The 13,219-nt window shown below is 38.2% G+C and overlaps 3 protein-coding genes across 3 annotated transcripts in view; 1 reads left to right on the top strand and 2 right to left on the bottom strand.

Annotated features, from left to right (window-relative positions):
• LOC120421487 (serine-rich adhesin for platelets) overlaps nucleotides 1-3,837 on the top strand; it is a 36,871-nt gene extending 33,034 nt beyond the window's left edge. The window contains exons 12-13 of the mRNA XM_039584705.2: nucleotides 404-686; nucleotides 853-3,837. Of these exons, the coding sequence (XP_039440639.1) occupies nucleotides 404-686; nucleotides 853-1,161 (592 nt within the window). The 3' untranslated portion in view covers nucleotides 1,162-3,837. The remainder of the gene's footprint in view (nucleotides 1-403; nucleotides 687-852) is intronic.
• Nucleotides 3,838-4,273: 436 nt separating this feature from the next.
• LOC120421507 (ELMO domain-containing protein 2) lies at nucleotides 4,274-5,935 on the bottom strand. Its single transcript, XM_039584727.2, has 3 exons — nucleotides 5,810-5,935; nucleotides 4,922-5,742; nucleotides 4,274-4,857 (listed from the first exon to the last, which is right to left on the bottom strand). Exons 2-3 carry the CDS (start codon nucleotides 5,465-5,467, stop codon nucleotides 4,441-4,443), a joined length of 963 nt encoding a protein of 320 aa, XP_039440661.1. The 5' UTR covers nucleotides 5,468-5,742; nucleotides 5,810-5,935; the 3' UTR covers nucleotides 4,274-4,440.
• Nucleotides 5,936-7,621: 1,686 nt separating this feature from the next.
• On the bottom strand, nucleotides 7,622-8,830 carry LOC120421508 (uncharacterized). Its single transcript, XM_039584728.2, has 2 exons — nucleotides 8,469-8,830; nucleotides 7,622-8,403 (listed from the first exon to the last, which is right to left on the bottom strand). The coding sequence occupies exons 1-2, from the start codon at nucleotides 8,733-8,735 to the stop codon at nucleotides 7,933-7,935; spliced, it is 738 nt and encodes a 245-aa protein (XP_039440662.1). The 5' UTR covers nucleotides 8,736-8,830; the 3' UTR covers nucleotides 7,622-7,932.
• Nucleotides 8,831-13,219: the final 4,389 nt, after the last annotated feature.

The raw sequence follows: 13,219 nt of genomic DNA, 5'->3' as shown, positions 1-13,219 counted from the left end.
CGATTTTATAGTGGTGCAAATGATTTATATTTTGACCTCAGATCACACACAGATAGCTTCATGGAGGTTCATTATGCAATTAGATTTTTTTTACATAATTCCAAAACTAACCCAAATAACAATCCAACTTTATGTAGAGGTGAACCGGTCAATTAATAGTTTATGATGGTGTAAAATTATGAGATATTTTGTTAAACACTTCGACAAAAGAAACCAAAGGTTTAACTTCTAATCAAAAGTATTGAAGGTGAATGCTGCTAAGTCAAAGGCCAATTGTGAACGATGACCATATTTTAGTTTCCTTTATCTTCTAACCATGTAAGCACAATTTATAATTTTATCTTTATTTAATGCGTAGCCACATATAACTCCATAATGAACTCCAAAATAACAACTTTTCCAGGCATCACTCCCCGTCAAGTCAATCCTATCCAAACCCATCCAACTCAACCGGTCGACAGCCTCCACCAACATCCTTAGCATCGGCGGCAACGGCGTCTTCCAACGTCGTCGGATCTATGCCTCCGGAACAACCCCCGCCCTCGTCACACTCCCGACGAGGTGGCAGCAGCAGCTCCAGCAACGCACCCAGCAGCAACAGTACCTCGTCATCGTCGTCTTCTTCGGCGGCAGCAGCTTCGGTGTATCAAAGTCAGCAGCAAACGATTTACAACACCGCCCATCAGGTAGAGTAGACTCGATGTCGGAAGAAGCGGTTAGGTCCGTTGAATCATTCATAAACTCATCCAATCACCTTCATTCGTAAATCTCACGAGTGCGTGTATGCGTGTGTTTGTGTAGAGCAAGAGCGTGTCGAATAGTTTCATCACGATTTGTTTTTCAACCACCTAGATTCCGCTCTTGTTGGAGCATCACCAACAGGAGCACCATTCCCAACAGCCACCACCGCAGCAGCAGCAGCAGCAACCTCCTCACCATCTCCGGCAAACGCCACCGACCGTTCCGTCGACATCACGTTCGCACGGGGCGTCACGCGGCGGTTCAAACCTGGGACCGTCCGCCCACCAGCTGCACCTTCACCATTCCCATCCATCCCACCATCCTGCGTCCTCGTCGTCATCGTCGGCACACGCGCCACATCCACCCCCACAACAACAACCGCAGCATCAGCAGCCGCTTCCGCAGAGGCAACGGCACTAGGCTTAAAGAAAAAGACACGGGTTGACACCATGTTACAGATATTAATATAAATATTACAACAACAAAAAAATTGTGTACATAAAGTTTTAGCAATTCAACACATATAAAAGCACACAAAAAAAACAAACACACATTTAACACCCACCCCCCTCGCCATGCGAATTAGTTTGAACAAAAAAATTACTTCCTTTCGGAAAGACTGCTACCGGAATGGGGGCACCGTCAAAATCAGCACCCAAATCTGATCATCATCGGTGCATGCCAAATACTAAAAGACTTTCACTCATTGAATGCGTCTTCAGCACCCACTCACTGCAAAAAAAAAAGAAAGGAAATCACCAAAATTTATCCCGGGCAAACTCTCTCCCACAGAATTGCATTTCTGCACGATTTTGTTGACGTTCTCCCGCTCGCTCTGTTGTTCGCTCTCTCTCTGCTGGATAACCCTCTCTCCCTTTTTTTTATTGAAGTGCGGGGGGGAAAGGCAACATATTTGCTAAACATTTTGCCAAATGTTAAGCTTCATAATTTTGTTTCAGCACCAAACCCGGAAATGGATTATATTTATATTTTTTTATTTGGTTCAAACTTTGTGGGGTCCTTTCCTATGATCAAAGGAGCCATTGTGTGTCAGCCTTGCTTCATACAAAAATGGTACGTAAATATTCGAAAATATGTAACTTTTTAAGGAATTTTATGATCGATTTGGTGTCTTGGGCAAAGTTGTAAATATTGATGAGGACTTTTCAGAAAAAAACAGGTACACGGATTGTTTTTTTTGCTGATTTTTAAATCAACTTATTTCACAAAAAAATATTTTCCCTACATCATATTTTTAAATTTTTGATTTTTTTAAATGCTTAGGGGACAAAAAATGCAACTTTTGAGCCAAAGCAAAGTTTACCGACGAGTTACAATTATTTGAAAAAAAATGCTGAATGAAAAAAATAAAAAAAAAATGGTAAGGATTTTGAAAATTTTAAAATCAATAACTTACATTTCAAAAGGGCCAAACATTCAATATAATGCCAGGTCAAAGATATGTTTTGATAACTCAAATTTTGAAAATATTATCAAATAAATAACGCATTGAATTATATTTGATAAAACCAAAATAACAAAAAATGTTATTGTTGAAGATATTTTATGCTGTTTTGAAAGATCTCAAAATATCGAAGCTCATCTTGAGATGTTGATTGGATATTTTCTAACTATAAAAGAAACCATTTAGAACACAAAATTATCACAGCAAAGTCATGATATTTATTGAGTTTTTTTTAGTTATTTTTAGATCCTCGAAATTTATTATTAAGGTTATGTTTGCAAATTTCATTAATTTTTTTTTGCTCATTTAACAGAATTTAGAAAAAATCATGGTTAGAGGGTCACCATGTATTTCCATCGGGCACTTAACGTTGACTTATCAGTTCTTTGACGTTCAATTACAGCTTCTTAAAGAATGAGAATTGGCATATTGGATGCAAACAGAACGGAATTTTTAAACTATCAGAATTTTCCCTACATTTATTTTCACAGAATTGAATTCGAATCACAAATGTAATTTTGAATAAGTCTCTGAGAAACTCAGCATTGTTAAATTTCATATTTTTCTCTCTCTTTTGAAACAAGAAGTACACTGCCCATGTTCGCATAAATGTCCAATTTGCAAAAAATAGCAAGCTGAGAAAAAAGCAGGCTTGTTCCACACATAAGGCTTATATTCTAAGTTTTCGCGAAAAAAACTGGATTTTCTCCAGAACAAATTACTGGAAATTGTTTTGGATTTTCTGATCAAAAGTGATGATTATGCCTATCGAATATTTAAGTGAACATGGATAGTACAGCCGAATAAAAAAAAAGATCTTAAAATAGCAGCTTTGCCATACTCAAAAATTGAAGAAAAAAAACTGACAAAAAAGTAATTTGAAAAATACAATGTACAATAATGAAATTCTTTTTGAGATTAAGTCTGTACCATTCATCGTTTTTATTTTCCCACCTTAAGTTATTTGTGTACAAAAACATCAAAAAGATACCCACAGTATGGATCACAACTTCAAATTAGCCCGTAAGAAAGTAGCACAATGTACAACGCAGTAATGTTGTAAATACAATTTTAAACTCTTTTTTTCGAAGTCATGCCATCTGTATTTAGATCAACTTCTAAAGCAAGTTAGGAATCGTTAGTCGAGTACGTTGGAAACCCTGAATTGGCGTTTGTTCCCGATTGACCCGTTTTCGTTTTTGTATGCCTCCTATGTTTTCAACTAGCAAATTGTTAAGCTTCATAAACGCGTTGAATTATTTTCGTGGACATCGTCGTAGCAATATAGTTTGATGTGAAATAATTGTAAACCACAGACACAGACAGACAGCACTCAGGTAATTCATGCCCTGGTATTTCAAAGTTACAGTTGAACAGGCTTTGTGCGCTTAAACAGAGACAAATTGATCAATTCGTTTGCACAAAAAATTCTCAGCAGAATACATTTCAAGAGGAAACACATTGTGTGAAGTAACGTAAATCGTAAAAGAAAAGCAAAATATCCAGCAAATGCATGATCTATTCGAATTAGTGAGAACTAGAAACCCTTACAAAAAATACCTAAAGAGTGTCGAAAGCACGCTGTACCGCGATATCTAGTGCAATGAAGAAATAAAATGAAACTATCACAATTTAGCCTTATTCAAATGGCGTAATATCACATCCTTAATCTCTCAATTCAATCAGAAGAAGTAATAAAAACATATCTTTTGTTTCTGAAATTTTCAAATAAAATTGGCAGCAACACAAGTCGTACGTCACGTGCGCCAAATGCGGTAGCAACAAAACCGCTAATTATCAAAGAAAACGTAAAACGATACACATTTGTTGCTCGATATTTTTTCAGGAAATGCTCCGGAAACGAATTGGTATGGTTTGCGTTTGCGGATTGAGTTGGAAAAGTGGGGTTATGTCAATACTTGCATACAACAATAATGCATTTTACAAGACAAAAAATAAATGGAATTGTAAGGAATTTTATGTTTTTTTTTTTCAGTGGGGGAATTAATGTCATAAACCTTGTGAAGTATTTGCAACGCCCTCGAATGAAACCACAATTTCAGACTTGCAAAGCATGTTTATTTTTCAAACGTGCAGTTTCAAATTAAAATTTTAACTAAATCACACATTTTCCTAATCTAACATTCCACCGAGGTCAAGAACACAATCTTTAAGCCACTTGTTTTAGAATAAAAGCTAAGCGCGGCAGGTTCAATATTATTTCTAAAAAACCATTAAACATTTTCCACCGACAAATTCATCTTGAAACTGCAGCTATCGTTGGTCAGCATCTTCCTCACATTCTCCTCAAAGTTCTTCTGGATCCAGCTAAAGTCCATTATGCTCTTCGGCTTACACTCCACCCAGTACCGATCGAACTCGAAGAACAGGTAGCAGTAAAACTGATGGAACATGTCCACCGTCAGCCGGGACTGGTTGTAAAAGTGGATCCTCGCCGCCCCCGACTTCAACAGGTGGTACGCCATCGAGGTGAGATTGATGCCAACGATGGCGAAAAAGTACCCGTGCGTTGGATGGTGCGAGTGTGAGAGCAGGTGCCGCGCCGTCCCATTGTACTCCTGAGCAAAGTAGAGCAGGTTGTCGAGCCCGAGGATGCCCATCCCGCGAAAGTCCGTCTTCGGGTCGTCTCCCTGGGGAATAAAAAAACACTTGTAATCTTGACGATACAACAACCTGTGAAGAGCGTCTTCTCACCTGAAACCCAATGCTTTGCCACTGGTTCGTCACCCGGCCCTCCAGGCTTTCCTCCGGTCCGGCCAGCAGCTTCCACAGGCAGAGCAGCTTCCGCTCGTGCTCGTCATTCTCGCAGTCATACTGAGTACTCCGCAGCTGTTCCACCAGCCAGAACAGCCGCTTGTAGCCCCAGATCTTTTCGGCGCACGTGCCGAACGACCGCGGAAAGTCCACGTGGACTTTTGGGTTGATTTTCTTCACCTGCAGCACCGTCGCAATAGCACGGCCGTGGATTTCATCCTTCAGAAACGTTTCGTCCACCTCGTGGCTAACCAGCTCGTTCAGGATCATCACCATCTGCTTGATGCGTGGCTTCCGGGACAGTTCCAGCGACATCTGGACCTTGCGGGTGCGGAGTGCGCCCGGGGCACAGCCGTAGCATATCCGCTGCAACTCGCAAAGGTTCGTGAAGCGATGCAGGAACCACTTGAGCAGTGGCCGCGCCAGGAAGTAGAAAAAGTTGAACACTTTGAAGACCATCTTTGTGCTGCTGGCTGGTGGTAACATCGTCCAGGGTTCTTTCGAGAGGCAAACTATTGTATTGTTGAGACAAGTGTACTGGCGACTATTGAACAAACTGTTTACGTGGTTACATTCCCATAACTACTGAGGATGACCGACTTTTTGTTCTATTCTAGCTGAGGCGCAATGCGCATGACGCGTGAATTGCCAGAATCTTTCCAAAAATGTGTTAAAATGTATTGAATAAAATCTTCAAGGATTTTCTTTATTTAAACAAAAACACGTAGTTTCAAACCAATTTAAAATGCTCAAATTGAATCCTAAAATACAAAAAAGGATGTTAATAAATCAAAATCGTCAAGAAATCCGGAATCTGTTGAAACGTACACGCAATATTAAATTTTGTTGAACGTTCAGCTAGCTGGCCTGACTAGAATTCGTTTGTTTACCACCCTCCCAGAAAACAACCCAGCTCACCTCACAGCTACCCCTACCATCTCCTCCTCAGTTTGGTTGTGTTGTCAAGATATGCCTGTGTTGCTTATTTGCCTTGCATGCAATAATTCTACGGTATGTCAGAGTACGGTGTAATCACAGTTAGTACTGGTTCCGTCCACCAGACCTAAAAAATGGAAAATTTATGGAATATTTTTGAAAATTGGAACCGAAATTTTCTGGAAGTTGATCAGTTTTTCAATCATTGAATTTAATAAAAAATAACATTTAATATAGCTAAGTAATAAAAAAAATCGCATTTTTTCCTCTTTTATTTTAATATTTTTTTATTAAGATTAAATTTTGTCCATCGATTCTTTATGTTCCAAGCCATCATTTTGTTACAAATTTCTGGAAAATCCAAGCTGGAAACCCCGATACGACCGAAAATATATCTTTTCTTTGTACAATTTGTCATGCAAATACAGCAACACATTGCCCGGGGTGCCGGGACCGTGGTGTAGGGGTAAGCGTGATTGCCTCTCACCCAGTCGGCCTGGGTTCGATCCCAGACGGTCCCGGTGGCATTTTTCGAGACGAGATTTGTCTGATCACGCCTTCTGTCGGACGGGAAGTAAATGTTGGCCCCGGACTAACCTAAAAAAAAAAAGGTTAGGTTGTTAGCTCAGTCCAGGTGTAGGAGTCGTCTCCCTGGGTCCTGTCTCGGTGGAGTCGCTGGTAGGCAGTTGGACTCACAATCCAAAGGTCGTCAGTTCGAATCCCGGGGTGGATGGAAGCTAAGGTGTAAAATGAGGTTTGTAATTGCCTCAACAATCAAGCCTTCGGACACTTAGTTTCGAGTAGGAATCTCGCAATCGAGAACTCCAAGGCAATGCTGTAGAGCGAATAATTTGAATTTTGAATTGCCCGGATACGAATTTGAGCATTAAACAATGCAAAAAAAAAATCAAATCAAATTAGGCCGTTGCAAATATTTTTCAAAGTTTATGTCGCCGCCCTAGTTTTGAAGGAAAAAAATATTTAATATCGGAAAAGTAACCGTACATTAAAATTTGACAAAAACTCAAAATATTTTTCAACTGGCTCAATCATGCTAAAAAATATTAGCAACACAGGATAAAGCATTTTAAATTGTTTTCAGTCGATTGCATTTTTGCGTCTAGTTCCATTGAAATTTTGCAGTTTTTTGAAAACAAAAAATGTTTATTGTTCCCTGATGTTTCGAGCTGATTTTGAAGGAGACCCCATATACTAAACTGTATTTGTAACGGCCTAAAGTGCAACTATATTTTACATTACCGTCATCAGGGGTGACATCGGATCTGGGGGGTGAGATTGGGTCACACCAAAATTCTGAAATTTGTATGACTCAATCTCACCCCGAGACATAATTTCACCTCTGATGACGATACCAAACAAATAAAGGTCTACAAAAACTAAACCTTAATTTTTAAAAATTATAAAATTAGTAAACAGATAGGTCAAAGGGCAATTTTACATGATCATTCAAAATGGGCCCGCGGGCCATACTTTGGTCACCTCTGTTTTAAAACGATATATACGATACTAGAATAAAGTGATTGAAATGAAGAAGTTTTTTTGCTACTGATTTTCGGTCACAAGATAATTGAATAAATATATTGCCAAGTATATTCTTGATGTGTATAAAATTGTACATAATGTTGAACAATGCACATCATAAGCAATTTCTTTCCATTCAAGAGTACCCAATTTTTTTGAGCTTTTATTTATTTTTAGTATTTTTTTTTCAGCGTACACGAAATAAAGCATAAGTTTCTCTTTCCAAGCCACACTTGCTTTCTTCTCACGCGTGGTTTCTTATCATTTGTGCGTCTCATTTGCGGATTTCGCGCTTATCAGGTGATACTTTACTGCTTCTTGTCTAATGTTTAGCCCTTTTGCTGGATACGCTGGTACAGTGATTTTGATTGTGCCATTGTTCAAAGACCATATCTACGTTGCGAAGCGAAGCGTGTGCCAAAAAATCGTTTATTGTATTTAATAGTTGGTCTGTGGTTCCATCGATTAGCACTTTAAATTTCTCTTATCATCAGTACGGACGTCGGATGATCGGGTCCGATACGATCGCTGTACGTTTTGCCCCGAAACACAAACTCTGCGTGCGGGACTTCGTTGATTTCTTTAAAGTTATTCTTTTTGCCCACTTTCTGCGAGATTCTCGACGTAAACAGTGACGACACTAGCTGGGGTCGTTTGTGAATCGATTCTTGAGGGAGATTTTCCGTTGCTTGACCTTGCTTCAGCAGCTTGGCCAGTTCGATTGAGCTCGCGACCAGTTGCGTCCCAACGCCCTTTCCCTCCATTTCGGGTAACGTCGCAAGGAACATGATCTCCAGCAGGCAATCGATTCCAAACTTCTGAAACAGATCCACCTTGGCGTCCATCGTGATCATGTACTGCATCAGACTCTTGGAGCTCGGCGAGATGCAATGATCGTCGCGGAATGACTCAAAGTAGTTGAGGTCACCCGGTGCACTGGGCGTCTAGAAAGATAAATGAATACTCATTAACATATGCAACTCATCATCATTGGCATCAACCTTCCTACCTGCAGCACGTTGAACGAAACTCCTACAATCCGGTCGGTGGCCACGTGCCGTGCCAGCAGAGACACTCCGCTGCGGCCTACGTCCAGGCAGAGTTGTTCTAGGTCTTTCTGAGCTTGCGGGTCCAGATTCACCTCCGAGCCGATACAGACGGCCTCGTTCAGGAAGAACGACTTCCGGAGCACCTCCATCGATGCTTCCCGGTATCGTTCATCGTAGTAGATGATATCGACCTCGTCGCCACAGCACTTGCCCCAGTTTCTGGTCATTTCTAAGCTCGTACTCGGAACGGAGAGACTCGCAGTGAATGTGACTGACCACGGTCGTGTTTGTGAGCGTACTGGTTATCAGTGGCGAGCGGAACGCTAAGCTTGACGCTAAATTATTTCCAGTTTGTGTGTGCGACAATTCTGTACGCGAGTGTATTTGCCTATTGAAGAATTCGACGACGTTTTTTCCGCTAGGTTCGCTGTTGTTCCAGCGGTGTTCGGAATGACAGCCCCCATACAGTTTGAGCAGTTTTTAGGGAAAAATCGCGTTTTTGATGAAAAATCAAGCATTTTTAGAAAAGTGGGGTATTGCAAAGTGTGGCAATTTCGCTAACGATCATAATGCGTGGTGATTTGTAGTGATTAATTGTGACTGGTATTTTATTTAAACGATTTTTCTAAAAAGATGATCGAGATTTTGGATAACTTGAGTTAAATGTTGCAAAAGTTAAAAGTAATGATGAAATGTTATGTAAAAGTGTTTAAACTTTACTTTTCTTCCCCTTTGACCAAAATATTGACCTTAAAATGCATTTTGATGATTTTTTTGGAAAAAAACGAATAACTGGCAAATTTTTGAGAAAATTATTGTAATTATGCTGTAATATGACTCTAATAGTTTGTTCTATCAATAATACACACATAAGGAGCATTATCAATCAAATAAATCATATTTAAATCAATTTTTCAAAAGATCTTTTTGGTAAATTTGAGGAAAAAACATTAAAAATTAACTCAGCCCCTATGATTTATACATCATTTGATTCGTTTATGCGATTGCCACACTTTACAACAACTTTCATCGACGTTAAAAAATATTTGAAGGAAATAAAAATCAAAAACTGCAAAAAAAAAAAAATATTTCCAAGCACGCTGTCATTCCGAACATCGTTGCGTAGTGCTTCTACTCGCCACCAGGATGCGTGCACGTTTCTGTCGAATCTCTCAATTGCTGTTTGTCTGTGCACAGAGAAAATTGCAAATCAATATTTCATTTGAATGATTTGTAATATTGATTGAAAGCTGAAACAAAGATGTTCTGTTCTATGATTGTCGCATGGTAAATTATTACGAACAATCGATTTTACTATACCTTATTATACAGTCATCCCTCATATTCGGAACAGTTTATAGATCGGCCAATTATTTGAAAGCTTTTCTTGCGATCTTTCGAATGCTGTATCAAACAACTTCAAATTTTAACTGTTATATCAAGTTTTTTGAGAAACACTTTGACTCTGAAATCCACAAATTCGGAACACTTTTTTCTTACGGATGTAAACAAACTTTGGCTCTCTCCATGAGTACATATTTTTTACAAAATAATGACTTCACGCACTGAAACCAACGAAACTCAAGCTTAGTTATGTTTTTTTAATGGTCTGATAACTTTTTTTGAAAAAATATCATTTAAATTCAGGTGTTCCACAATTGTGGGATGCACAATAACAACCTACAAATCAGGCAATTTGGAGGTAGTGTTTTGCTGCTCTGAATGAAATAATCTTGAGATGCAGTTTTTTGTTTTAAAAGTACTACTTTTACTAGTGAAATAGCAAGAGAATGTCCAAATAAAGGTCTTAAAAATAGTAGGGTCGACAGAAAAGATGCATTTGGCATGCTATTGACAAATTATCACAAAAGTGTTCCGAATTTGTGGGTGTTCCAAATATGTGGGATGACTGTAGTATGCAATGTAATTTTTTCTCATATTTCATGAATAGAAAAGCGGATTCAGTGGCAAATATTTATTTTTTTAGCTTAACCCTCTACTGCCCAAATTTTTTTTTCGAAAATATTTATTTTTCCCGTGTTCAGGAGGTCATTTTGAGCAACTTTTGTTCTACGAAAAACTTTACTTCTCTTGTTTTATGTTTTTCTTGTTTCATTTTTAGTATTTTAATTTGCATTTATCTTGTTTAGTTTATGTTTGTTTTTGGTAGTATTTGGCCTACTCTACCATCTAATATAATTACATTTCGCCTATCTAATTTTTTCATGTTTTTACAGTCACTTTTTCAATTTTTTGCATGTTTTTCACATTTTCTGCCATAGAATCGCACCATCATCATTTAAATTGCAAAAAAATGCGTAGAGGCATAGTCTGGGACACTACAAAATTTACTGCATACTTCTTTTTACTGAAAATATAGGAAATGTTAGTAAAAAACACAGCCAAAGTTGACCCCTAAAAAAATGACATTTTTAACAACATTGGCAAAGTCACATAAAACAAGTTAAACTTCCAACCCTGAAATTTTCTAAAATTTTAAGAGTTCTTCTTTCCAATGCTTTTTAAATATCAAAAATCGGTTGGAAAATTGATTTTTGGCGATTTTTTAGATCGAAGCCCGTCTAAAGGCGGGGTTAGGTTGTAGAGGGTTAATGTTTACCTTAACATGTTAAAGTTGATGTTAACGATGGAATCCGTACGAAAATTAAAATTTTGGAAATTTTGATTTTCCAGGCTTGAAAGTGTTAAAATATTTTAAAATGATCTCAAATGTACTTGAAAATGATAAAAAAATAAGATAAGGAAACTAATTTTCACATGGTTTTCAGTTAAGAACACTTTCATTCCCAATAATGGATGGTGGATGGTGGAAGCGTCGAGCGGGTAACGACGATGAAATACCTCGGGGTCATGCTGGATGAAAAGCTGAACTTCAACGAACACATTGATTTCACCATTCGGAAAGCAGCACGAAAGTTTGGAGTCTTGTGTAGGATTAATCGCTACTTGACAGCAGAGACAAAGGTGTTGTTGTACAACTCGCTCATCGCCCCGCACTTCGATTACTGTTCATCAATTTTATTCTTGGCAACACAACGGCAACTCAAAAGAATGCAAGTTCTACAGAGTAAGATCATGCGGCTCATCCTTAGATGTGATCGATTGACGCCACGACGGAGCATGCTCGAATGTTTGCAGTGGATGTCGGTGAAGCAACGAATTGAGTACAACACCCTTGTTTTTGTTTTTCGTATGAAGGAAAGGATGGCACCACAATACTTGACGGAAGCCATGGTATGCGGAAGGGATATCCATGAGCATGACACTAGAGGAGCTGACGATCTCAGGTTGCAGAATTGGAAAAAGGCATGCACGCAAAACTCGCTATTCTACAAAGGATTTAAGCTTTATAACCAGCTTCCGGAGGCTGCAAAGTTTTCGAGCAATATAAACGAGTTTAAAAGGAGCTGCAAGGAGTTTGTACGGCAACGGCCGTTGGAGTAGAGTGACCCACGATGGTACTGTGACGAAGAGCACGTTATGACGGTCGGCCATCTTCATTATCGGTACGCATTTGCATGGAATCACTCTGGGCCGCATATGATAAATCTGATCATAAGTAACGCGAATCTGGGCGCGGTTTAACCCTATGTGCTCATATGCGTGTGGAATAGCAAATGGTTCCAATACCCTAAATGGATAAATAATTGCTGCAATCTGATTGATAAAAAAGACTCAACATATAACTTGTAAGAGCGCCTTGTGATGAGAAAAGAGAGATATGGATGGGCATACACGGAAGTGGAGTAAGATTACAGGACACTCTCTAAACACGAACGAAGAATTATCGAAAGATATCTGCTCATATACCTTCCATGCTACAAAAACTGTGTATGGGTAAGAGGTGGGCCATCCAAGGAAAAAAATAATAATATGTTGTGTTTTTACTTTTTGCTCACTGATTTTAACTGTGCTCATCAACCAGAACTTTTACACCCAGATTTTTGTTACATTGCAGACATTTTAGTATCTTCAACACTACAGGAACTATCGATATATTTTTTGATTCATCCCCTAAGCTACTATTTCCATAACTATTTACAACAAAATTTGTCAATTTTCATAATCACATTTTTTCAGGATTGGGAACTTAAGTTCAATAATTTTGGAATAAGAAGACAACAACTTCTTTAGTTGCTGTGTACCCTTAAGGACAAATTCGAAGGGAATATATTTGCAAATTTAATATAATGCTAGGTTTAGAAGTTTGATTTGTTTTATGTGTCTTTTCCAATGTTTAAAAAAATGTCATGATTCACGATGTCATATTCAAATGATATTGAAAGGGTTTGCTCTGGAAATGTGTTTGAGTTACCTTTGTTTTTTCTTGTTTCTTCCAAATATATTTTAAATTGAAGGACTCTTTGTCATTTTTCAGTCAGCCAAGTTAGAGAGCATTATTTGGTAACTGGGCGATGTTCTCAGCCCAAAAGTACTCTATTTCTGCTAAAATTATTGTTTTGCGGTACGTAATTATGCACTTCAAATTATAAATGTACAATTCTATAGCAAAAATATTTAAAAAAATTTAAAAATAACCTTAAAAATAAAACAAAAAACTACAAAATGCAAATAACAAAATAAACGAACAAATGAAATCGGAAAAAATAAAAAATGCTCGAAAAAAAAACTTGGGCGTTAGAAGGTTAAATCAAACGATGCATCTTTGAACACCATTAGAATAACAATA

This window comes from Culex pipiens, chromosome 3 (genome assembly GCF_016801865.2).
Source record: "Culex pipiens pallens isolate TS chromosome 3, TS_CPP_V2, whole genome shotgun sequence".
Lineage (NCBI taxonomy): Eukaryota > Metazoa > Arthropoda > Insecta > Diptera > Culicidae > Culex > Culex pipiens.
This window is presented reverse-complemented; position numbering and strand designations above follow the sequence as displayed.

What these genes read in the sequence shown, in the direction of transcription:
- LOC120421507 (XM_039584727.2), bottom strand. Translation starts at nt 5,467, where the DNA reads ATGTTACCACCAGCCAGCAGCACAAAGATGGTCTTCAAAGTGTTCAAC. An exon ending in GGCAAAGCATTGGGTTTCAG is followed by an intron (nt 4,858 to 4,921) that starts GTGAGAAGACGC and finishes TTTATTCCCCAG; the next exon opens with GGAGACGACCCGAAGACGGA.
- LOC120421508 (XM_039584728.2), bottom strand. Translation starts at nt 8,735, where the DNA reads ATGACCAGAAACTGGGGCAAGTGCTGTGGCGACGAGGTCGATATCATC. An exon ending in TTTCGTTCAACGTGCTGCAG is followed by an intron (nt 8,404 to 8,468) that starts GTAGGAAGGTTG and finishes TTATCTTTCTAG; the next exon opens with ACGCCCAGTGCACCGGGTGA.